The sequence below is a fragment of the Tursiops truncatus genome, chromosome 8, assembly GCF_011762595.2.
Source record: "Tursiops truncatus isolate mTurTru1 chromosome 8, mTurTru1.mat.Y, whole genome shotgun sequence".
Taxonomy (NCBI): domain Eukaryota; kingdom Metazoa; phylum Chordata; class Mammalia; order Artiodactyla; family Delphinidae; genus Tursiops; species Tursiops truncatus.
In genome coordinates this window covers 15235165-15260220 of record NC_047041.1, presented here as the reverse complement: position 1 = coordinate 15260220, position 25056 = coordinate 15235165, and the positions used below count along the sequence as shown (strand labels likewise).

Genomic DNA, 25056 nt, shown 5'->3' with positions numbered 1-25056 from the left:
AGTCTAGGGAAACCAGACAGGAGATATAGGATAAGATCTCCACGAGGATGGAAGCTTCCTTACACTTACGTGCCAGTGCAGTGTGTGGAATGCTTTCTCTAATAGGAAGTCATTTGGGCCTCACAGTAACCATAGATGATGTGCAAGGTAGTAGTGGTATTCCCATTTTCTAGGGGAAGAGGAGAGACGTTCCACAGTGCTTGGCCATTCCATCACACTCAGGACTTCACTCAGAAGTGAAAATCTTTTGAGCACACTTGGCATAAGCTTGAGTTACTTCTCTGTTTTCCTTCTCTGAGACCCTAATTTGCAATGAAACGGCAGAGACGCTGTGGTTATTATCAGTGGGATCACAGCTCTCTCTGCCATTCGGGGGTCTTGGCAGAAAATCATACCTGGTCCCTTAGAATTCTGAGGGTGCTCAGAGCTGGTGAGTGAGCTGTGGCCCCTAAGCCTGGCTGGGGGGCGGCAGAGGGCAAGAGGCTGGTCCCGATAGAGGGGCAGCCTTCCCAGGGACACCTGCATGCTACCCCCAGGCCCTGTCATTGCTCTGCTGAATCCCTCCTGCTGCTGCCGCTGATAGTACTGGTAGTTGGAGCAGTGATAATAATAACCATTTGGTTAACAGTAACCATTTGAGAATTTATTAGGAGTGGGCATAGTGGAGGGCACGTAGCATACTCTATCTCTTCTAATCCTCCCTCACAACCCTATGAGAAGTAGTATTTCTGTTTTTTAGATGAATGTCCAGACTGAGAGTTCAGTAATTTGTTCAAGATCACCCAGATCAGCCGGCCTACAAACGGCAGAGCTGGGCCTCCGGCATCTGCCTGGGTGGTTAGTCACCGTCTTTCTCCTCCCCTTTCTTCGTGGCTGCAGGAGACCAGGCACCTGGATGAGATGAAGTCAGCCATGCGGAAAGGCCACGACCTGCTGAGGAAGAAGGAGGAGAAGCTGCATCAGCTGGAGTCTTCTCTCTGGGACGAGGTGCAGCCCAGTTTCTGCCGTGGCCTCCCTCCTCTATTCCTGGGATTCGGTTGGGTTCTTTGGTCCTGCGTCGGGACAGCTGGGCTGCCAGGGCCCAGGATTGGCAGTAGGCTTAGGGCTTCTGGGCTGGTGAAAACGGCAGTGGCTTCAGCTTTGAATTTGTTGAACACATCTGGGGCTTTGGATGTCTGTGCTGAGTGGTCCTGAGCAGACCCGGAGCCTCTTGCTGAAGGTTCTTGGGAGGGGACTGGCCCCTGCCCTGGTGCCCGAGGAGAAGTTTGCCCCGGGTGTCAGGAATAGAGGCTCCTAGAAGGTTTCCCTACCTTCCCTGGGGCCTTGTAGCCTTTCCCCCAGATGCCAGAGGTGTAGGTACAACAGGAGGGAAGCTTAGGTGGAGAGACACCATGGGGAGTGTTTACTGGGGGGGGAAGGGTTGGGGTCTGCGTGGTCCTGGTGGCCCTACTGCCCTATCTTCGGTGGCTGAGTTCTCTTAGCCTCGCCTGTAAGGCAGCCTATATGACGTGCCTCTCCTAGAACTTTGGGCCCAGAGAGCTTACCCACCAAGTCCTCAGGTGTCACGAGGGCAGTGGGCAGAAAGCACAGGGCAAGTCCTTACCGCCGCTTCACCCACCAGGCTTCAGATGAAGACACTCTGAGAAGACCCCCCACCAAGAAGGTGGTGACCTTTGACCTCAGCGACCTGGAAGACGGGAGCAGTGACAGTTCCGAATCCTGCCCCCTGCCTCACAGTGAGTGGGGTATCCATGGGGAATGGAGGTGCAGCCCCTCCCTGCAGCCCCGTGTGGAGGCTGTAGGGAGGGGCTGCACCTGTGGCCCCCTCCGGGGGCCAGTGTCTGGAGCAGATGCTTGGGCAGGAGTGAGCCCTCTGGGTTTCCCAGCACACTGGGCCCAGAGGCTCAGGGGAAGCCTTCTGATCATGCAGGGTCCTCACAGTGAGACAGGGGTCCCTCCTGGTGCCGTCCCCGGCCCCCCGGGGAGGCTCTTCTCCCTCTGCAGCTGTGGCCTACAAAGGGGTGGCGGCCTTCACCCTGGGGATGCTCTTTCTCTCGGCCAGCTTCCTGTCTGGAACACAAGCCCTGGGGCTTTTGTTGGGAGGAACGGGGAAGGGGTGGGGATGTGGGCCAGTAGGATGCACAGTGCCAGCTGGGCCTGGGCCATTCCAGGGCCCCGAGCCCGAGTCCTGCCCCACCCTCTGCCTCTTCCCTTTCAGTCGGCCCGACCCTGAGTCCCACTTTCCCCAACAAGATCCACTACCTGAGCAGCTCCCTGCAGCGGATCAGCGGCCAGCTCAACGGTGTCCTTAGCGTGCTGGGCAGCCTTAACACCCAGCCTCCGCCGCTTTTCACCTCCATGCCCTCACCGCTCCCCACCCAGGCCTCCAGGAGCACCCCCGCTCCCTCCTACCCCTCCCTGGTCCGGGTCTCAGCCTCATCCCCGGCTCCACCCACGTCCACCCAGTGGGCCTTGGACCCAGAGCTGGGCCCCCGGCTCTCCTCCTCCGTGGCTCAGACTGTGGACGACTTCCTGGTGGAGAAGTGGCGCAAATATTTTCCAAGTAAGCCTCCCTCTAGGCCATGTGTGGTTCTGGGTTCAGCCTCCCCGCCTTCCTCCTCTGCCTACCCCTCACCCCCGACTTTGGCATGGCCCATTGACTCCGTGGTGGGTGCCTGAGAGGACCTTGCTGCTCGCCCTGTGGCTGGAGGCCCTGTGTGTCTTGACGGTTTACCGGATGGCGCCTTTACGATGGATGCTAGAGCTCAGCCGACCCTAGGAGGTCGCTGTTGTCAGTGTCACGATCGCTGCCATCTTGTGTGTTATATATATTATGGCCAGGCATTTTATATATGGTTTTTCATTTAATCCTTATATTAATCCTCTGAGGTTATAATATTTATTCCCATTTTACAGATAGGGAAACTGAGACTCAGAGGTTAAGTATTGAAAATATGCTCCAGGGTACCCAGGGAGTGAGCAACAGACTGGGTTTTGACCCCATGTCTCTGTGACTCCAGGGTTCATGATCCCTTGGCTGTATGTGGCCTCCCCTGGTCTCATAACCCTGCTAAGGAATGTGAAAAGCCATAAAAACAGTTATTTGAAGGAAAAAGTTCGTATCCTTATCCCGGCCCAAATTGAAAATAATTTCAGTTTTAGAAATAAAATAAATAGGACCATTCCTGGCCATCCTCTGTCGTCTCTCACCTCCAACCACAGAAGCTTCTCCTGTTTTTGTCTGGGGGGCCAGTGCCTTTGCAGTTTCTCGGGGAAGGCAGGAGGGGGCTGGCTCAGATGAACCGCTGCCCATTTCTGAACGCTTTCCTCCCACTTTTCCAGCTGGCATCCCGTTCCTCAGCAGTGGCCCTGCCCCCCTGGAAAACAGGCTGGGGTATGTGTCTGCCAGGTAAGCCTCCCTGTGGGCTCAGGGTGGAGCCACACCATTCAGCTGCTCGCTGCGGCTCCCTGGGCAGGTGGGACCTGGGAGGGGACCAGAACTCCTTGTCACATCACCCAGAGCGGTTAGGCAGGTCCCCAGGCCACGAAGCTGCCTGGGTCTGCGGTGCACCTCCGCAGCCAGCGAAAAGTCCCAACCGATGAGGTCCCAGCGGGGCCCGGCGGGCCTTACCTGATCCAGCCCTGTGAGGAAGCTGCCCTGTGTCACCTTGGGGAGAAATGGGCCCCTGGTGGGGCCCTGCCCCTTCCAGCCCTGGAGTGTGGCCTTCGTCTCTTGCCCTGAGCTCTCTGTCTGCATCACACGGCTCCCTTCTTCCCCCAGGCCCGCTGAGCAACATCTGGAGTGAGAGGGGGCACCCTGTAGGGGGAGACAGATGGGCAATTATTGAAACCTGTTATTAGTTTCCCGTTCATCTTATTCCTTACCGAATGTAGCCCCTGATGTATCCCTGCAGGCCCCCAACCATAAGTACAACCCCTCTCACCCTTTGGCCAACTTGGGAGCTGATGCTGGCAAGGTATTTGAGTCGATAGAGAGGGAAGCTTTTGCAGATGAGATTGGCCGGGAACAGGCAGATGTGGGAGCCTCGCCGTCAGGAGCGTTCACCCTTTCGGGAACTGATGCTCCTCATCCCCGAGGGGCATTCTTGCCTGGCTCCAAGACCCCCCCTCTGGCACTCCTGCCTCCTCTGCCCTCCCCGCAGTGAGCAGCTCCGCCTCCTGCAGCATCCCCCCTCCCAAGTCCCCGAGGCGGGCAGCACCAACTTCCAGGACATGATCGAGGCTCACCGCAAGTGGCTGGAACATTACAAGAATGACCCCAAGTCGTATCTTTTTAGCTGCTCTCCCAACCCCGATCCCTTCTTGCTGTAACTGCCAAGTCGTGTGGGCCCTCGGAGTGCAAGGAGGACCCCGTTGGGCCTGTGACCCTTCCCCAGGCGTGCTCAGCTGACTGCAGAGTTTTCCTTCACCTTGTGGCCAGACATCTCTTCTCTTCGGTGCCCAAGCCAACGGCTGGTTCCGGCCTCCTGCAGCTGGGCCTGGATGAGAACAACAGACTGAAGGTGTATCGCTACTGAGGCCCTGAGCCGGCAGGCAGCCTGGCCTCTCCTGCGTCCAGACCAAGTGTCCGAGTTGCTGCCTGCACTTCACTCCCTCTGATGATAAAGCGTTCTGCCGTCCCCTCTTTGCTGCTTGCCTCACTCAGAACCTAGAGGAACCACGGGGAACCGGTGGCATTGGCGGGGGTGGGGGTGGGGGGAAGGATGGTATGACCAGAAACAGTAAGCCGCCGCCCCAGACCGTGTAACGCATCTCGGGCTGCCCTGTGTGACTCCTGTGGACTGGCAGCACTGACGTGGGGCAGCGAGGACAGGGGCACCTTCGCGAGAAGGTGGCACTGGAGGAGCTGCCTCCTTCCGAGGCCAGGGGACTCCTTTGGAGCGGAGTTGGCCTCTCGGACCTGCAGGACCTGCTTGGCACTCCCAGGGTCACGTGTGTGGCCCTTAATTCGCCAGAACAAAGCCCCCCACAGCGTGTCTGTACCCTGGGACCAGGCCCCGTCTCTCTAATACCTCAGCTGTGTAGAGATCAGACTTTTTTTTTTTTTTAATGTCCCCTTTCTTGAGTGTTCTCCCTCCTTTTGACTCTCTCAGTATTGGGCCCAGAGCCCCGCGGGAGGTGGCTGGAGGCTGGGCCCGGAAGTTTTGCTGCCTGTCTTCCCTCTGCTGGCCCTGGGGCTGACCTCAGGAGCACCCCCTTCCCCTTGCCCAGAGCATCCCAGCTAGATTCTCAGGGCTCAAGTACCCAACTATCAGGAAGCCAACAAGCCATAGGAAAAGTCAGGGATGGCTCTGGTCCTCACCTTGGCTTTCTCTTCCCGGCCCACCTTGGGTCTACACGTGGGTCATTTCCATCCGTCTTTTCCAGCTGTGCCACCGCCCACCCCGTCCCCCTGCCGCCCCTCCTCAGAGCTTGGAGACTTGTTCTGGAGGAGGTGAGGGGCCTGGCCTTGGCAGGGAGGGACCAAGTGCCAATGGGAGCTGCTGCCATTCTGGCACGGCATCCTGCAGCCCCACCTCCCATCAGTGGGCTCCTCGGGGGGACATGCAGGGGATGTTCAACGTCTGCCCCATTGTTTAAATACAATGCCCCCATTTTCCTTGTCTTGAAAGCCGTGGGGTTGCCCTTGCATCTCCAGTGCGTAGAAACCAACTCTCCACCATCCCACCCTCGTTCCTCTGTCATGGGGTAAGAAACTAAGATCTCATACGTTACAACCAACTCTGGTGACAATCCTGTGTTTTTTACGTCAATTAAATCGCTGCAGGTCCAGTTGCTACAAGGCAGTTGTGTGAATGTGTCTCCTTTTTGAAGGACTTTCCCTTCCTGTATTTTTAAGCAGGAGGCAAATTAATATTCACAGAACACTTAGGTATCGGATCTACTCACATGACAAACCTGTGATGTAGATAGTTTTAGCTCCATTTCTATGGATGAGAAAACCAAGCCTCAGAGATCTTTAAGTGCCTGAGGACCTGGAGAAAGCAGCTGAGTTCCCTATAAGCGCAGAGCCTCATACGCCATCACTGTGCCCTGAGAGCTCCCATCCCAGTGGGGAAGTGCCCCAGCCTCCCGACTCCACCTTCCGGCCCCGAGACTTACTGTGCCATTTCCCAAAGGCCACTCGTCGTCGTTTTCCCCATGCAGACGAATGAAAGGTAAGCCCCCTGAAGTCCTAGGCTGGCAAAGTTAGGTGAGTCTTTTCTGCTCCAGTGGTGTGAACAGCCTTCGTACTCTTGGATTTGTAGCAACAAAATTGCTGGAAGAACCAACTGAGAATCAGGCCGTGTTTCATAGACTCGCAAAAGAAAACCGACTTAAAGACAACATACAAAGGAACCCAGCCTCCTCTGTGTCCCAGTGTCCGAGCCGCTCTGAGGACGGGAAGGAGGAAGGCGCTGAGAGGAGCCTGCGGATGACTCGTCATGTGCAGCCCACTCAGATCTCACAGTGGAGGGAGCGGCCCAGAGAGATCACGGGAGAGGCCAAAGGCGGGGCCTTTGCATGGCGGGGGCGGGACCAGATCTGAGCAGTCCTGACTCCTAGCCTGGGGCTTAAGGAAAGAGTATTTTTAAAAGGGTGTTTATTTTGAATAGGCTCTGAGTTCACATGGCTCAATATTCGAATGGTACAAGAGTCAGCCCATCCGTGGGCCGTTTCCTCGAAGGTAACAAATACACCAGTTCTTTCTGGAGATTTTATGTAAATAAAAGAAAGAATGGAGACTGTTCTGACTCTTCCCTTTTACTGGTGGGGTAAGGGTCATTCCTCCCGTGGGGATCAGACAGTTGCCCAAAGCTCTTCTGTAAGACATTCATTGCCTCTTAAGGGAGCAATGCTGAGCATGATAATAGCCCCCCCCCCCCACCCCCGTAACACACATTAAAAACTTCCACACAGAATGGCAGTATGGGGGTGGGGAAATAACCCTGGCCTTAGGACACCTGGGTTTACTTCTCCCTCTGACATCTACAAGCTCTGCGACCTGAGCAAGTCCTTTCTGGGCCCATGTCTTCCCTGGTCAGAAGCTCGAAGCCCAAATCCACAGTCCAGGGACAAAGCAGGGTAGCTGCCTCAGATGCGGTGACTGAGGGGCCTGCCTTGGGTGGAGAGCTGCCCTCATCCGGAGAGGGACTGAATACGTCCAGTGGCCTAATATAGGCCCCAGGTGGGGAGGGATGCTGGCAGGGGTTGCCCATACCTCCAGCAGCTTCTTTGGAGAAGTGATGGTTAAAAAAAATGGATCAAGTACCATCACCAGTGCTGATGAATTGGAATGTTTCCTCATTCCTCCTTGAAACTTCTGCATCTCCAACCTAGGCCCCCGGCCTCCCTGCTTAGCTTTGCCATCTCCAGCAGGTATGTAGACAGAGGGCCCAGTGAAGGGCAGTGTAACACCATTTGCCATCATGGAGGAGAGGGGCATCTTCTCTTGGGGGGGGGGGGTCCCACTCAGGTTTAAAGGCAGTGGGGGTGTGAATCAAAGGTTCCCACTTTATCCTCCCTGTGCCTTGATTTTCACACCTGTAAAATGGGGTTAATAGCGGTATCTAGCCCAACGTAATAACAAAAATACCAAACAACCCAATTGAAAAATAGGCAGAAGACCTAAATAGGCATTTCTCTAAAGAAGACATACAGAGATGCTCATCATCACTAATTACTAGAGAAATGCAAATCAAAACTACAATGAGGTACCACCTCACACCAGTCAGAATGGCCATCATTAAAAAGTCTACAAACAATAAATGCTGGAGACGGTGTGGAGAAAAGGGAACCCTCCTACACTGTTGGTGGGAATGTAAATGGGTGCAGCCACTATGGAAAACAGCATGGAGGTTCCTCAAAAAACTAAAACTAGAGTTGCCATATGATCCAGCAATCCCCCTCCTGGGCATATATCTGTACAAAACTATAATTCAAAAAGATACATGCACCCCTATGTTCATAGCAGCACTATTTACAGTAGCCAAGACATAGAAACAACATGTCCATCAACAGATGAATGGATAAAGAAGATGTGGTATATATATACAATGGAATACTACTCAGCCATAAAAAAGAATGAAATAATGCCATTTGTAGCAACATGGATGGACCTAGAGATGATCATACTAAGCAAACTAAGAAACAGACGCACAGTAAAGAGAACAGACTTGTGGTGGCCAAGGGGGAGACGGGGTGGGGGAGGGATGGAGTAGGAGTTTGGGATTAGCGGATGCAAACTAATATATATAGGATGGATAAACAGCAAGGTCCTACTGTATAGCACAGGGAACTATATTCAGTATCCTGTGATAAACCATAATGGAAAAGAATATGAAAAAATATATGTATAACTGAATCACTTTGCTGTACAGCAGAAATTCACACAACATTGTAAATCAACTATACTTCAATAAAATAAAAAAAAAATTAAAGACGATTTAAAAATAGCAGTATCTAGCCCATAAAATGGTTATGAGGATTAAAGAAGTTAATCCATATAAAGTTCTCAGTGTTCAACACGCAGTAAGGGGAATGATGTCACCAAGACGGTGACGTAGGGTGTTCCTGACTTTGCCCCCCACCACAAGAGCAACTAACAACGATTCATGGACAAGACACCATTGAGAGAATCCTAGAACCCGGGAGCAAGGATGAAGCACCTTCTGTACCACAGAGACCCAGGCAGACCACACTGGGGGGTGGGGGTGGGAAGAGGGTAAGAGGAGCGGCTACACACTGACCATATTGCCCCTCCCCCAGGTCAGCACAGCCCACCCCACACCAAGAGGTCTCCCTTGGGCCTATGGTTCCTCCAGAGGGAAAAGAGAGTCCAGGGGTGACATCCAGCACTCCCAGAATTGTGGGTCACTTCATGGGAGCCCTGGTTTCACCCCCTTGGATTGCAGGGGACTCTGTGGGGCTCAACCACTGGGAATCTGATGGTGATGGAGAAGGGGGAGAGGCCTCCAGCACTGGGTCTTGGCAGACCAAATTCCCACTTGCAGAGCCCACGTAGTAGTCCCAACCTGTGTCTTTGCTCATTTGCAGAACAAGTCGATGGTGCAGTGTGACCAGGGAACTTGGTGGGGTGCAGGTCTGCACGACTCAGCTCCTCAAATGAGGAGTTCTGCAGTCCCTGGAGCCTGGTCGTCTCACTTCCAGGCAGAAGAGCTGAGTCGTAGCCCCACCAGCTGTGGTGTGCCTCCCTGCCCCTCCCAACCAGAAGGCCTCCTTGGGAAAATCTGGGAGTTGTCGGAAGTGGCCTCCCAGTCCTGCCCAGGCAGGGGAACAGACATAGCCCTACCGGCTGCCAGTTTGGCTCTTGGCCCATCTAACAGGAAGCATTGCTGAGAACACCTGGAAGCTGCTACGTAATCCTGCAATGCTTGAGTCCAGAGGCAGGAGGCAGAGCTGATCACCCCAGAGCAAAGCCAGTAGCCCTGTTGGACCAGGGAACTTGGGGCACAGGTCAGCTTGAGTCAAGACCACAAAGAGCCTTAGTGGCCTTGGAGCTGTTCTCCCAGCTCCTGGGCAGAGAAACTAATTCATAGCCCCACTTATTGCTGAATACAGCCTTTAGCCCACCTGACCAGGGAACCCCCCCAGAACACATGAGAAGCTGCATAGCCCATCCAACAGCCCCTAGCCCAGTGGCACTAGGACAGAGAGCACAGCCTGTGGCTTTCCCTGTCTACAGAGCAAAACTGGTGGCCTCACCTGACCAGGATATTCCGTGCACAATCTTGCCTGATTTGGGTCCTCAAGCAATGAGCCATGCAGGCCCTGGGTCCCATTCTGCTGCCCAAGAAGGGCAAGAAAGCTAATTCATAGCCCCACCAACTGCTGAGAATAGCATCCAGTCCCAACTGTGTAGGAAGCCTGACCAGAGAACTCAGGCAACGACAGAGCCCATCCTACAGCCTCACTTGGGTAGGGAACCATGTCAGCAGTCTTATCCAGCTGTTCTTAGCCAGTGGCATCCCCCCCTCCCCAACTTCAGAGCTTAAACAGTTGCCTCACACAATAATAGATCCTAGTAGCAGGCCCCACCAGCAGATACATCCAGAAATCCAAACTGAGCTGAGAAGTGAACTGTCTCTGCCGAAGAAACCTGCAAATTCTGGAGGAAGAGACCACTTACTCAAATGGGAAGATATCAACATAAGGAATCAATGACCAAGAAAAATCAGATAACTGTGATACCACCAAAGGAAACTAATACAGTTCTAAAAACTGACCCTAGAGAAATGGAGATCTATGTTCTGTCAGACAAAGAATTCAGAATACTGCTTTTAAGGAAGTTTAGTGAGCTACCAGAACACACAGATGACTAAATGGAATTAGGAAAACAATGCATGAACCCAACAAGTTCAGCAACGAAATAGAAACCATCCAAGAAAAAAAAGAAAAGAAAAAAGAAATCCTAGAGCTGAAAAATACAATTGAAGAGTTCAATAGGGAGTAGAAAAGCAGACTCAGTCATGCAAAAGAAAGAGTCAGCAACCTGGAAGATAGGAAATTTGTAACTGTCCAGTCAGAGGAGCAAAAAGAAAAAAAAAAAAAAGAGTGAAGAAAGCCTATAGCAGGCTTCCCTGGTGGCGCAGTGGTTGAGAGTCCACCTGCCGAGGCAGGGGACACGGGTTTGTGCCCCGGTCCGGGAAGATCCTACATGCCTCAGAGCGGCTGGGCCCGTGAGCCATGGCCGCTGAGCCTGCGCATCCGGAGCCTGTGCTCCGCAACTGGAGAGGCCACAACGGTGAGAGGCCCGCGTACTGCAAAAAAAAAAAAAAAAAAAGAAAGCCTATAGAACTTATGGGACACAAGGTAAAGAAACAGCATTTACATTATGGGAATTCTGGAAGGATAAAAAGAGAAATGGATAGAAGGTATATTTAAAGCAATAATAGTTGAAAACTTTCCAAAGAAGGGGATAGAAGTAGACATCCAGATCCAAGAGAATCTCAAATAAGTTGAACCTGAACAGGGCTACACTGAGACACATTATAATTAAACTGTCAAAAGTCAAAGACAAAGAAAGAATTTTAAAAGCAGCAAGAGAAAAGAGAAGTTACATATAAGGGAACCCCTGCAAGACTGTTGGCAAATTTCTCAACAGACACGTTTCAGGTCAGAAGAGAATGGGATAAAATATTCAAAATATTGAAAGGAAAAAAAAAAACTGTCAACCAACAGTACTATACCCGGTGAAACTGTCCTTCAGAAATGAAGGAGGGATAAAGACTTTCCTGAACAAACAAAAACTGAGGGAATTCATCACCATTAGACCTGCCTTATAAGAAAAATTTAAAGGAATTTTTTGAGTGGAAATAAAAGGACTCTAATTAATATCATAAGAACTCAGAATGCAGTGTAAAACTCAGTGGTAATAGTAAATAAATGGTCAAAGTTAGATTCAATAATGTGGTAATGGTGGTGTGTAATTCACTTACAACTCTAAAAGTTAGAAAACAAATGTAGTAAAAATAACCATAACAAAAATAATCTGTTACTAGTTATACAATGAAAAATATGTAAATTGTAACTTCAATACTCTAAAATATGAGAGGGAGGAGAAGTAAAAGTGTAAAGCTTGGGAATTCTATTGAAGTTAAGTTGTTACAATTTTAAGGTATTTTCTTTAAGCCTCATGGTAACCACAAGTGAAAAACCTATAGTAATTACACAGAACAACATAAAGAAGTCAAAGCATTCTTTTACCACAAGGTATCAAAACACACAAAAAGACAACAGGATAAGAAACAAGGTGCAATGGATCTAGAAAACAATTAACAAAATGGCAGCAGTAAGTCCTTACTTATCAATAATTACTTTAAATGAAAACAGACTAAACTCTTCAATCAAAAGATGTAGAATGGTTGAATGGGTTTTTTTTAAAAAAAAAGATCCAATGATATGCTGCCTACAAGAGAGTCATTTTAGCCTTAAAGACACATAGACAGTGAAGGGATGGAAAAATGTTTCAAGTAAATTGTAAGAACAACAACAAAGCAGGGGTAGCTATACTTATATCAGACAAACAGACTTTAAAAATGGTAAAAAAGAGACAAAGAAGATCATTATATAATGATCAAGGAGCCAATATATTAAGAAGATAAAACAGTTGTAAATATTTTTGTGCCCAACGTCAGAACACCTAAATACAAAAGCAAAAGCTAAGAGCTAAAAGGAGAAATAAACAGCAATACAATATTAGTTGGGGACTTTAATACCCCACTCTCAACAATGGATAGATCATCCAGACACAGAATCAGTAACAGTGGGTTTGAACAAGACTAAAGACCGAGTGAACCGAACAGACATATACAGATGTTCTGACAACAGCAGAATATACATTCTTCTCAAGTGCACATGGAACATTTTCTAGGATAGACTGTACATTAGGCTGTAAAACAAGTCTTAGAAAATTCAAGGAGACTGAAATCATACCAAGTATCTTCTCTTACAACAATGGTATGAAACTAGAAATCAATAAGAAGAGGAAAAATGGAAAATTCTTAAACACATGGAAATTAAATAACACTTCTGAACAACCAATGGATTAAAGAAGAAATTAAAGGGGAAATAATAGAGTATCTTGAGATAAATGAAAATAGAAACACAACATACCAAAACTTATGGAACGCAGCAAAAACAGTTCTAAGGAGGAAATTCATAACAATAAAAGCCTACATTAAGAAGCAAGAAAGAGCCCAAATAAACAACCTAACTCTATGCCTTAAGGAGCTGGGGAAAAAAAACAAAGAAAGAAAAAAAATGAGCCCAAATTTAGCAGAAGGAAGGAAATAGTAAAGATTAGAGTAGGAATAAATGAAATAGAGGATAGGAAAATAATAGAAAAGATTAACCAAACTAAGAGTTGGTTCTTTAGAAAGATAAACAAAGTTAACAAACATTTAGCTCGAATAACCAGGGAAAAAAGAAAGAGGACCCAAATGAAAATTATAAATGAAAAAGGAGACATTACAACTGATTCCCCACAAATACAAAGGATCCTAAGAGGCTACTATGAATAACTATACACCAAAAAACTGGACAACCTAGAAGAAATGGAAGAATTCTTAGAAATATACAAACCAGCAAGACTGAATCAAGAAGAAATAAAAAGTCTGAATAGACCAATTACTAGTGATAAGATTGAATCAGTGATAAAAAAAAGACCTCCCAATGAAGAAAAGTCCAGGACCAGATGGCTTCACTGGTGAATTTTACTAAACACATTTAAAGAATTAACAATCCTTCTCGAACTCTTCCAGAAAACTTAAGAGTTGGGAATGCTCCCAAACTTATTTTACAAGGTCAATGTTACCGTGATATCAAAGCCAGAAAAGGATGCTACCAGAAACGAAAAGTACAGGCCAATAACCCTGATGAATATAGATGCAAAAAATTTCAGTAGAGTGCTAGCAAACTGAATTCAGCAGCACATTAAAAGGATCATTCACCATGATCAAGTGGGATTTATTCATGGGATGCAAGGATGATTCAACATATACAAATCAATAAATGTGATGTATCACATTAATAGAATGAAAGAAAAAAAACCATGTGATCTCCTCAATGGACACATAAAAAGCATTTGACAAAATTCAACATTCATTCATGATAAAAACTCTAAACAAATTAGGTATAGTAGAAATGTACCTCAACATAATAAAGGCTATTTGTGATAAGCTCAAAGCTAACTTAATACTCAATGGTCAAATGTTGGAAGCTTTTCCTCTAAGATCAAGACTAAGACAAGAGTGCCCACCCTCATTACTCCTATTCAATGGAAGTGATCAGGCAAGAAAAGAAATAAAAGGCATCAGAATTATAAAGTAAGAAGTAATATTGTCTCTATTTGTAGATGACATGATTTTATATACAGAAAATCATAAAAACTCCACCAAAAAACGATTAGATCTAATCAATGACTTCAGTAAAGTTGCAGGATACAAAATTAGCATACAAAAAATCAGTAGTACTTCTATATGCTAACAACAAATGATCTGAAAATGAAATATAGAAAAGATCCATTTATACAATACCAACAAAACCAATAAAATACTTAGGGATAAACTAAGGAGGTGAAAGATCTCTATTCTGCAAACTACAAGACATTGATTAAAGAAGTTGAGGAAGACACAAATAAATGTTCATGAATTGGAAGACTACAGTTAAAATGTCAGTATTACCTAAAGCCATCTATAGATTCAATACAATCACTATCAAGATTTCAATGACATTTTTACAGAAATAGAAAAACAACACTGACGTTTATATGGAACCACAAAAACCCTGAATAGCCAAAACAATCCTGAGAAAGAAGAATAAAGCTGGAGGCATGATACTCCCTGATTTCAAGCTGTATTACAAAGCTATAGTAATCAAAACAGTATGATACTGGCATAAAAATAGACAGGTCAGTGGAACAGAATTGAGAACCCAGAAATAAACCCAAACATATACAGTCAACTAATATTTACTAAGAAAGCCAAGAATACTCATTGGAGAAAAGATAATCTCTTCGATAAATGGTGCTGGGAAAATTGGATATTCACATTTTAAAGAATGAAACTAGACCCGTATCTTACACCACTCACGAAAATTAACTCAAAATGGATTAAAGACTTAAATATAAGACCTGAAATCATGAAACTCCTAGAAGAAAACATAGGAAAAAACTCCTTGACATGGGCCTTGGCAATGATTTTTTGGATATGACACCTAAAGCACAGCTACAAAATAAAAAAATAAACAAGTGGGACTACACCAAACTAAAAATCTTCTGCACAGCAAAAGAAACAATTAAGTGAAAAGAACCTATGGAATGGGAAAACATATTTGTAAATCATATATCTGATAAGGGGTTAATATCTAAAATATTTATAGAACTTATACACCTCAATAGCAAACCCCCCAATAATCCAATTAAAAATGGGCAAAATCCTGAAGAGACTTTTTTTTTCCCAAAGGAAAATATACAAATGACCAACAGGTACATGAAAAGATGGTCAACATTACTAGGCATTAGGGAAATGCAAATCAAACCCACAAAGAGATATCACCTCATGCCTGTTAGAAAAGCCATCATCAAAAAGATGAGAGATAACAAATGCTGGCAAGAATGTGGAGAGAAAGGAACACTTGTGCATTGTTAGTGGGGTTGTAAATGGGTACAGCCACTATGGAAAAGAGTAACCTCAAAAAATTAAAAATAGAACTACCGTATGATCCAGCAGTTCCACTTCTGGGAATATTTCTAAAGGAAATGAAAACACTAACTTGGAAAGATATCTCACCCCCACGTTCAAAGCAGCATTATTTATAATAGAAAAGACATAGAAACAACCTGAGTGTTGGATAAATGCATAAAGAAGTTGTGGTATATACATACAATGGAATACTATTCAGCCATAAAAGATTGAGGAAATCCTGCTATTTGTGACAACATGGATGGACCTTGAAGGCATTATGCTAAGTGAAATAAGTCAGACGGAGAAAGACAAATACTGTATGATCTCACTTATACGTGGAATCAAAAAAACAAAACAAAACAAATCAACTAAAACAGAAAACTCTTTGGTTGTTGGACTGAGGTTCTTTGACCAGCACCAGTGCTCTGAGACTGAACCACATGTGTTTTTGTTTTCATAGGAGTTATACTTTCTTACAGGTAATTATAAAGATATGAGAGTATCCATGCTAAGTGGTGAGCAGAGTGCTTAACACAGTAGACTCTCAATAAAGAGGAATATCATATGATATTGCTTATATGTGGAATCTAAAAAAAATGATACAAATGAACTTATTTACAGAACAGAAACAGACTCACAGACTTAGAGAATGAACTTATGGTTACCTAGGGGGGAGGGTGGTAGGGAGGGATAATTAGGGAGTTTAGGATTGACATACACACACTGCTATATTTAAAATGGATAACCAACAAGGACCTACTGTATAGCACAGGGAACTCTGCTCAATATTCTGTAACAACTTAATGGGGAAAAGAATTTGAAAAAGAATAGGTACATGTATATGTATAACTGAATCACTTTGTTGTACATCTGAAACTAACACAACATTGTTAATCAACTATACTCCAATGTAAAATAAAAAGTTAAAAAAACAGCAGTTATTAGTGTGTTACATTGTATTGTTTTCTTGTACTTTGGGACACTATGCTGAGAAAATCAAGATTTCATGAGGCTTCAGTCTTCACTGGTCTTCCACTCCCTGATCCTTTCTTCCACTCTTTACCTGTCATCCATCTATCTAACATATATTATGCTTTTATTAAGTCAGGCACTGTCCTGGGTATAACTGTGAAGGGATAGAGCCGTTCTCTGCCCTTCATGGTACCAAGACTTTGGGTGAAAGTCAGAGGGGTAGATCAAGCTTAGTATAAGGGGGACTTTCCTAGCAGAGCTGTCCAAAGGTGAACTGTGCTGGCTTGGGAAGTGATGCATTCTCTATCAGGAGGTAAGCACGTGAAGGACAGACGATCCTTGCTAATGGCAGAAGGGATTCAAGATCTGGATGGAAGTCTGAACTAGGTAGCCTTGAAGGCCTGTTTGAATCCTGAGATTCACTGATTCTTAGAGACACTAAAACCAAACCTGGATCACCTCCAGGGTAACACACATCTGGCAGCTGTTGCCCCTTCTGCCCGAGAGCATTGCTGCCACTGCCCAGAAGATATGGGTTCTGGAAGGAAGAACAGAGCCCTGACTGGTCCTCCCACCCTCCTCACCTACAAACACAGTTACCCTCCTCTCTGAGCTCATCAGTCGCCGTTCCCCAACACTTCGCCTGCGTAGATGTGGGTGAAGGGGAGATGGCATGTGGGGAGATGCCCTGAACCTGAGTTATGAAATGAGGGTTTCCATGGAGATCCAAGTTCCTCCTCATCTTCTGCATAAATTAAGATGCTGTTAGCTGTTGTAAAGATAAACTCCCAAATCTCAGTGGCTTAATACAAGTTTCTTTTTTTTTTCCTCATAGAAAGTCCAGTTGGCATTGTAGGGGTAGAGGGGCCTCTGCTCTGCACAGATATATAGGAACCCAGGCTGAGTGAAGCTCTGTCATCTTTAGTAAGTGGCTTCTGAGCTCACCTTTGGCATTGACATCCAGCTGGAGAAAGTGGAGGGTGGCTAATCCAGCTCTGAAAATAGCATGTATCAATTCTACCACATTCCACTGGTCAGAACTTAGTCTTAGGACCCTATCCAGAAGTCAGGGGACTAGGAACTGTAGTCACCAGCAGGGCAGCCACTTCCCAGCCATTATGTACTGTGGAGGGGAGCATGAGGCTTTGGCAGACAGCTAGCTGTCTCTGACATATTCTGTTCCTCCAGGCCTCCATTTTCAGGACTCTGTCAATTTGGACACACACCAGACAGTGAGCCCCTTGAGCTTAAGAACAGATCCACTGGTCCTTTGCATCCCCACTGCTTAGCTCAGTGGCAGGGCATAGGAAGGGTTTCAGTGTATTTGGTGAGTGAATAAATGCTTGGGTATCATCTTTCTTGTTACAAATACAGATGTCTGGCAGAAAACAGTTGGGCAGTTCCTCAAAAGTTAAACATAGAATTACTATTTGACCCAGCAATTCTACTCCTAGTTGTGTACCCAAAAGAATTAAAAGCAGGGATTCAAACAATTACTTATACACCAATGTTCATAGCAGCAGGGTTCATAATAACAATATTCACAGTTTGCAAAAGGAAAAACCCATGTCCATCAATAAGTGAATGGGACAAAAAGTATAATATATACACACAATGGAATATTATTTAGCCTTAAAAAGGAATGAAATTCTAATACATGCTTCAGCATGGGTGAACCATGAAAACATTATGCTGAGTGAAAAAACCTAGACAAAAAAGACAAATACTGTATGATTCCACATATATGAGTTTCCTAGACTAGTCACATTAACAGAGACAGAATGTGGAATGGTGGTTACCAGAGGCTGGGAGGAGGGGAAAGGGAGCTAGCACTTAATGGGTATAGAGTTTTTCTTTGGGATGATGAGAAAGTTCTGGAAATGGATAGTGGTGATGTTGCACAACATCGTAAATGTACTTAATGCCACTGAACTGTACACTTAAAAATGGTTAAAATGATCAGTCACAAGAAGAAAACTGGAAAATTCACAAATATGTGGAGATTAAACAACATGCTACTGAGCAACAAATGGGTCAATGAAAAAATCAAATAAGAAATTAAAAAATGGCTTGAGACAAATGAAAATGGAAATATAACATACCAAAATTTGTGGGATGCAGCAAAAGCAGTTCTAAGAGGGAGGTTCATAGTTATAAATACCTACCTCAGGAAACAAGAAAAATCTCAAAACTACCTAAATTTATACCTTAAGGAACTAAATAATGAACAAATGAAGCCCAAAGTTAGTAGAAGGAAGGAAATAAAGATCAGAGTGGAAGTAAATAAAATAGAGACTAAAAAGACAATAGAAAAAAAATCAATGAACTAAGAGCTGGTTGTCTGAAAAGTTAAAATTGATAAACCTTTGGCTAGACTCATTCAGAAAACAAGAGAGGGCTCAAATTGATACAATCAGAAATGAAGGAGGAGGGAATTCCCTGGGGGTCCAGTGTTAAGACTCCACACTTCCAGTGCAGGGACCTTTGGTTTGATCTCTGGTTAGGGAACTAGGGTCCCACAAGCCAGGTGGTGTGGAAAAAAAAAAAAAAAAAATGAAAGAGGAGGCATTGCAACTGATACTACAGAAATAGAAAGGATCTTAAGAAACTACTATGAACAATTACATGCCAAATTGGACAACCTAGACAAAATGCATAAATTCCTAGAAACATACAAACTTCTAAGACTGAACCATGGAGAAACAGAAAATCTGAATAGACCAATTACTAGTAAGGAGATTGAATCAGCAATTAAAAAGCTTCCCACAAACCAAAGTCCAGGACCGGATGGTTCACTCATGAATTCTACTAAATATTCAAATAAGAATTAATACCAATCCTTCTCAAAATCTTCCAAAAAAATAGAAAAGGAGGGAACAAATCCAAACTCATTCTATGAGGCCAGCATTGCCAAAACTAGGCAAGGACACCGCAAGAAAAGAAAATTACAGGCCAACATCCCTGATGAATATAGACGCAAAAATTCTCAACAAAATATTAGCAAAAATAATTCAATAATACATTAAAAGGATCATACATCACGATTAAGTTAGATTTATTCTCAGGATGCAAGGATGGTTCAACGTCTGCAAATCAGTCAACATTATACACCATTAACACAATGAAGTATAAAAATCATATGATCATCTCAATAGATGCAGAAAAAGCATTTGACAAAAATTCAACATTCATTTATGATAAAAACTCTCAACCAAGTGGGAATACAGGGAACGTACCTCAACAGAGTAAAGGCCATATATGACAAACCCACAATTAACATCATACATAACAGTGAAAAGCTAAAAGCTTTTCCTCTAAGATCAGGAACAAGACAAGGATGTCCACTCTTACCACTTTTATTCAACATAGTATGGAAGTCCTAGTCAGAGCAGTTAGGCAAGAAAAAGAAATAAAAGTCATCTAAATTGGAAAGGAAGAAGTAAAACTGTCACTATTTGCAGATGACATGATATTGTATATAGAAAACCCTAAAGACTCTACCAAAAAAACTGTTAGAATAAACAAATTCAGTAAAGTTGCAGAGTATAAAAATCAATATACAAAATCTGTTATGTTTATGTACACTAATAACAAACTATCAGAAAGGGAAATTAGAAGACAACCTCATTTACAATTGTATCAAAAAGAATAAGATCCCTAGGAATAAATTTAACCAAGGAGGTGAAATACTGTACTCTGAAAACTATAAGACACTCATGAAAGAAATTGAAGAAGACACAAATAAGTGGAAAAATATTCTGTACTTATAGATTGGAAGAATTAATATTGTTAAAATGTCAATAATCCCCAAAGTGCTCTACAGATTCAATGCAATCCCTAACAAAATTCCAAAGTCATTTTTCATAGAAATAGAACAAACAACCCCCAAATTTGTGTGGAACCACAAAAGATGTCAAGTGGCCAAATCAATCTTGAGAAAGAACAGCAAAGCTAGAGGCATCATCCTCCCTGGTTTCAAACTATATTACTAAGCTATAGTAATCAAAACAGTATGGTACTGGCATAATAATAGACACATAGATCAGTGGAATTGAATAGAGAGCCCAGAAATAAGCCCACACATATATGCTCAATTAATTTACAACAGAGGAGCCAAGAATATATGATGGGGAAATTACAGTCTCTATAATAAACTGGACAGCCACATGCAAAAGAATGAAACTTGACCACTATCTTACACCATACACAAAAATTAACTCAAAATGGGTTAAAGACTTGAATGGAAGACCTGAAATCATAATATTTCTAGAAGAAAACATAGGCAGTAATCTCCTTGATATCATTTTTGGTGATGATATTTTGGATCTGACTCCAAAAGCAAAGGCAATAAAGGCAAAAATAAACAGGTGGGATTCATCAAACTAAAAAGCTGCTGCACAGCAAAGAAAACCATTAACAGAATGAAAAGGCAACCTACTAAATGGGAGCTAATATTTGCAAATCATATGTCTGATAAGGGGTTAATATCCAAAATATATAGAGTACTCATACGACTTAATAGAAAAAACCAATCTGACTAAAAAATGGACAGAATATCTGAATAAATATTTTTCCAAACAAGACACACAGGTGGCCAAAGGTACATGAAAAGGTGCTCAACATCATTAATCATTAGGGAAATGCAAATCAAAACCACAATGAGAGCACCTCACCTCTGTTAGAATCGGTATTATCAAAAAGAAATAACAAGTGTTGGTTAGGATATGGAGAAAAGTATACTCTCGTACACTGTTGGTGGCATTGTAAATTGGTGTAGTCACTATGGAAAACTGTACAGAGGTTTCTCAAAAAATTAAAAATTGAACTATCACATGACCCAGGAATTACACTTCTGGGTATTTATCCAAAGAAAACAAAAACATTAATTCGAAAAGATGTCTATACCCTCATGCTCATTGCAGCATTATTTACAATAGCCAAGACATGGAAGCAACCTAAGTGTCCATCAATGAAGAATAAAGAAGATATGATATATACATACAATGGAATACTACTCAGCCATAAAAAGAATAAAATCTTGCCATTTGTGATGATATGAATGGAGCTTGAGGGCATTATGCTGAGTGAAATAAGTCAGACAGAGAAAGACAAATACTGTTGTATTTGAATCACTGTCAAGGGATTCTATGATCTCACTTATACATGGAATATTAAAACAACAACAACAAAACCCCCAAACTACAAGCTCATAGATACAGAGAACAGATTAGTGGTTGCCAGAGGCAGGGTTGGGGGTGGGGTGGGTGGTGGAGTGGGCTAAATGGATGAAGGGGTCAAAAGGTACAAACTTCAGTTATAAAATAAGTCATGGGGATGTAATGTATAGCATGGTAACTATGGCTAATAATACTGTATTGCATATATAAAAGTTGCTAGGGCTTCCCTGGTGGCACAGTGGTTGGGAGTCCGCCTGCCGATGCAGGGGATGCGGGTTCGTGCCCCGGTCTGGGAGGGTCCTGCGTGCCATGGAGCGGCTGGGCCCATGGGCCGTGGCCGCTGGGCCTGCGTGTCTGGAGCCTATGCTCTGCAGTGGGAGGGGCCACAGCAGTGGGAGGCCCGCGTACCACACACACACAAAAAAAGAAAAGTTGCTAAAAGAGTAGATCTTAAAAGTCACAAGGAAAAAATTTGGTAACTATGTATGGTGACAGATATTAACTAGACTTATTGTGGTGATCATTTCACAATGTATACAAATATCAAATCATGTACATACAATATTACATGTCAACTATACCTCAATAAAAAAGAAATATGTTCTTCATGAAAAAAAGTTAAACATAGAATTACCATTTGATCCAACAATTCCACTCCTAGTTATAGACCTAAAAGAATTGAAAGTGGGGACCCAAACAGGTACTTATACACCAATGCTCATAGCAGCAGCATTCACAAACAAAAGGAAAGAACGCAAGTGTCCATCAATAAGTGAATGGGATAAAAAAAATGTGATGTATACACGCAATGGAATATTATTCACCCTTAAAAATGAATGAAATTCTGATACATGTTATAACATGGATGAACCTTGAAAACATGCTGAGTGAAGTAAGCCAACAGAAAGGACAAATACTGTGTGACTGTGATTCCACTGACATGAGGCTTCTAGAGTAGTCCAATTAATAGAGACAGAAAGTAGAATGGTGGTTGCCAGGGGCTGGGGGAAAGGGAAATGGGGAATTAGTGTTTAATGGGTACAGAGTTTTTGTTTGGGAAGATGAAAAAGTTCTGGAAATGGATAATGGTGATGGTTGCACCACAAGGTGAATCTACTTAATGTTACCGAATTGCACACTTAAAAATGGTTAAAACATTAAGGAAACAACCTCATTTACCATTGCATCAAAAAATAAAATACCTAGGAATAAACCTACCTAAGGAGGCAAAAGATCTGTACTCTGAAAGCTATGAGACACTGGCGAAAGAAATCAAAGATGACACAAACAGATGGGTAGATATACCATGTTCCTGGATTGGAAGAATCAATATTGTCAAAATGACTATACTACCCAAGGCAATCTACACATTCAATACAATTCCTGTCAAATTACCAATGGCATTTTTTACAGAACTAGAATAAAAAAATTTTAAATTTGTATGGAAACAGAAAAGACCCTGAATAGCTGAAGCAATCCTGAGAAAGAAAAATGGAGCTGGAGGAGTCAGACTCCCTGACTTCAGACTATACTATAAAGCTACAGTAATCAAGACAATATGGTACTGGCACAAAATCAGAAATATAGATCATTGGAACAGGATAGAAAGCCCAGAGATAAACCCACACACCTATGGTCAACTATTATGACAAAGGAGGCAAGAATATACGATGGAGAAAAGGCAGTCTCTTCAATAAGTGGTGCTGAGAAAACTGGACAGCTACATGTAAAAGAATGAAATTAAAGAACTAAATGTGAGATCGGATACTCTAAAACTCTTAGAGGAAAATATAGGCAGAACACTCTGACATAAATTTCAGCAATATCTTTTGGGATCCACCTCCTAAAGTAATGAAAAGATAAACAAAAATAAACACATGGGACCTAATTACACTTAAAAGCTTCTGCATAGCAAAGGAAACCATAAACAAAAAGAAAAGACAACCCACAGAATGGGAGAAAATATTTGCAAATGAAGCAACTGACAAGGGATTGATTTCCAAAATAAACAAACAGCTCATGCAGCTCAATATCAAAAAAACAAACAACCCAATAAAAACATGGGCAGAAGACCTAATAGACATTTCTCCAAAGAAGACATACAGATGGCCAGAAAGCACATGAAAAGATGCTCAACATCACTAATTATTAGAGAAATGCAAATTAAAACTGCAGTGAGGTATGACCTCACACCAGTCAGAATGGCCATCATCAGAAAGTCCACATACAATAAATGCTGGAGAGGGTGTGGAGAAAGGGGAATCCTCTACACTGTTGGTGGGAGTGTAAATTGCTACAGCAACTGTGGAGAACAGTATGGTGGTTCCTTAAAAAATTTAAGAACTACCATATGACCCAGCAATCCCACTCCTGGGCATATATCCAGAGAAAACCATAAGCTGAAAGGATACATGCACCCCAATGTTCACTGCAGCACTGTGCACAATAAGCCAAGACATGGAAGCCACCTTAATGTCCACCTACAGGTGAATGGATAAAGAAGATGTGGTACATATATACAATGGAATATTACTCAGCCATAAACAAGAATGCAATAATGCCATTTGCAGCAACATGGATGGACCTAGAGATTATCACACCAAGTGAAGTAAGTCAGGAAGAGAAAGACAAATACCATATGATATCACTTATATGTGGAATCTAAAAAATGATACAAGTGAACTTATTTACAAAACAGAAATAGACCCACAGACTTCAAAAACACACTAATGGTTACCAAAGGGGAAAGGTGGGGGGAGGGATTAATCAGGAGTTTGGGATTAACATACACACATTACTATATAGAAAATAGATAACCAACAAGGACGTACTGTACAGCACAGGGAACTCTACTCGATATTCTGTAATAATTTATGTGGTAAAAGAGTCTGAAAAAGAATGGATATATGTATATGTATAACTGAATCACTTTGCTGTACAGCAGAAACTAACACAACATTGTAAATCAATTATTCTCTAATATAAAATAAAAGTTAAAAAAATTTAAGAAATAGTTAAAACGGTAAATGTTATTTTGTGTATCTTTTACCACACATACAAAAAATACAAATGCCTGGGTTGCATGCCTGCAAATTGTGATTCAGTTGGGATTGGCGAGATCTGGGCTTCTTTGTTTTTTAACAAGCTTCTCAGGTGAATCTGATGTGCAACTAAGATCCACTGGTCTAGCTCTGGTTTTTGGCAGAAGGGAGAGAGCAAGGGCATGGTCTCTCGGAAGCCTTTCTAGAGGAGGGTTTCTTGAACTCTAGGGTGCGTACGAATCCTCTAGGGATTTTGCTAAACTGCAGATTTTGATCCAGTGGTCCTGGGGTGAGGAACTCACATTTCTAACAAGCTCCTAGGTGATGCTGCTGCTGCTGGTCTGTGGACCATACTTTGAGTATCAAGACGCTAGAGACACGTGGTGGTCTTGTCTGGTGGAGATCTGGAAAGGAGCAGGAAAATGCTTAAGATGACGGCTCCAGATACAGAGTTCAGTGATGATGAGCTGGGGGTGAGTGAGCAGGAGGTGAGCTAATCAGTGAACTAGCTTCTGGGTACTGTTCAAACAGGCAGGTTTGTGGTTTAGCTAAAGAACGCATCGAGGTTAGAAATCATCAGCCCACAAAATTGTGTGGATTTTGCATGAGTCTGTCTGAATTTCCAGAACTCGTGTTTCTTAGTAAGGGGCCCAGCTCAAC

General features: G+C 43.7%; 1 protein-coding gene and 1 long non-coding RNA gene across 10 annotated transcripts in view; one reads left to right on the top strand and one right to left on the bottom strand.

Annotated features, from left to right (window-relative positions):
* The window catches only part of CEP164 (centrosomal protein 164), a 70581-nt gene extending 64774 nt beyond the window's left edge, over positions 1-5807 (top strand). For 4 of the 5 annotated variants that reach the window (XM_073808159.1, XM_073808158.1, XM_073808157.1 and 1 more), the window contains 7 exons: positions 880-987; positions 1622-1736; positions 2219-2563; positions 3343-3409; positions 3915-3977; positions 4164-4286; positions 4442-5807. In XM_073808159.1, the coding sequence (XP_073664260.1) occupies positions 880-987; positions 1622-1736; positions 2219-2563; positions 3343-3409; positions 3915-3977; positions 4164-4286; positions 4442-4538 (918 nt within the window). In that variant the 3' untranslated portion in view covers positions 4539-5807. The remainder of the gene's footprint in view (positions 1-879; positions 988-1621; positions 1737-2218; positions 2564-3342; positions 3410-3914; positions 3978-4163; positions 4287-4441) is intronic. The other variant, XM_073808160.1, reaches the window with a different exon arrangement.
* On the bottom strand, positions 622-24762 carry LOC117313381 (uncharacterized). 5 transcript variants are annotated; one of them, XR_012333308.1, is made up of 4 exons: positions 24699-24762; positions 6124-6280; positions 4431-4499; positions 622-3817 (listed from the first exon to the last, which is right to left on the bottom strand). It is a non-coding gene; the product is annotated as an uncharacterized lncRNA (long non-coding RNA). The 5 variants fall into 5 exon arrangements; XR_012333307.1 differs by lacking the exon at positions 24699-24762 and adding an exon at positions 6354-6649; XR_004527821.2 differs by lacking the exon at positions 24699-24762 and having other exon boundaries at positions 3945-4499; positions 6124-6653.
* Between the last annotated feature and the right edge of the window lie 294 nt (positions 24763-25056).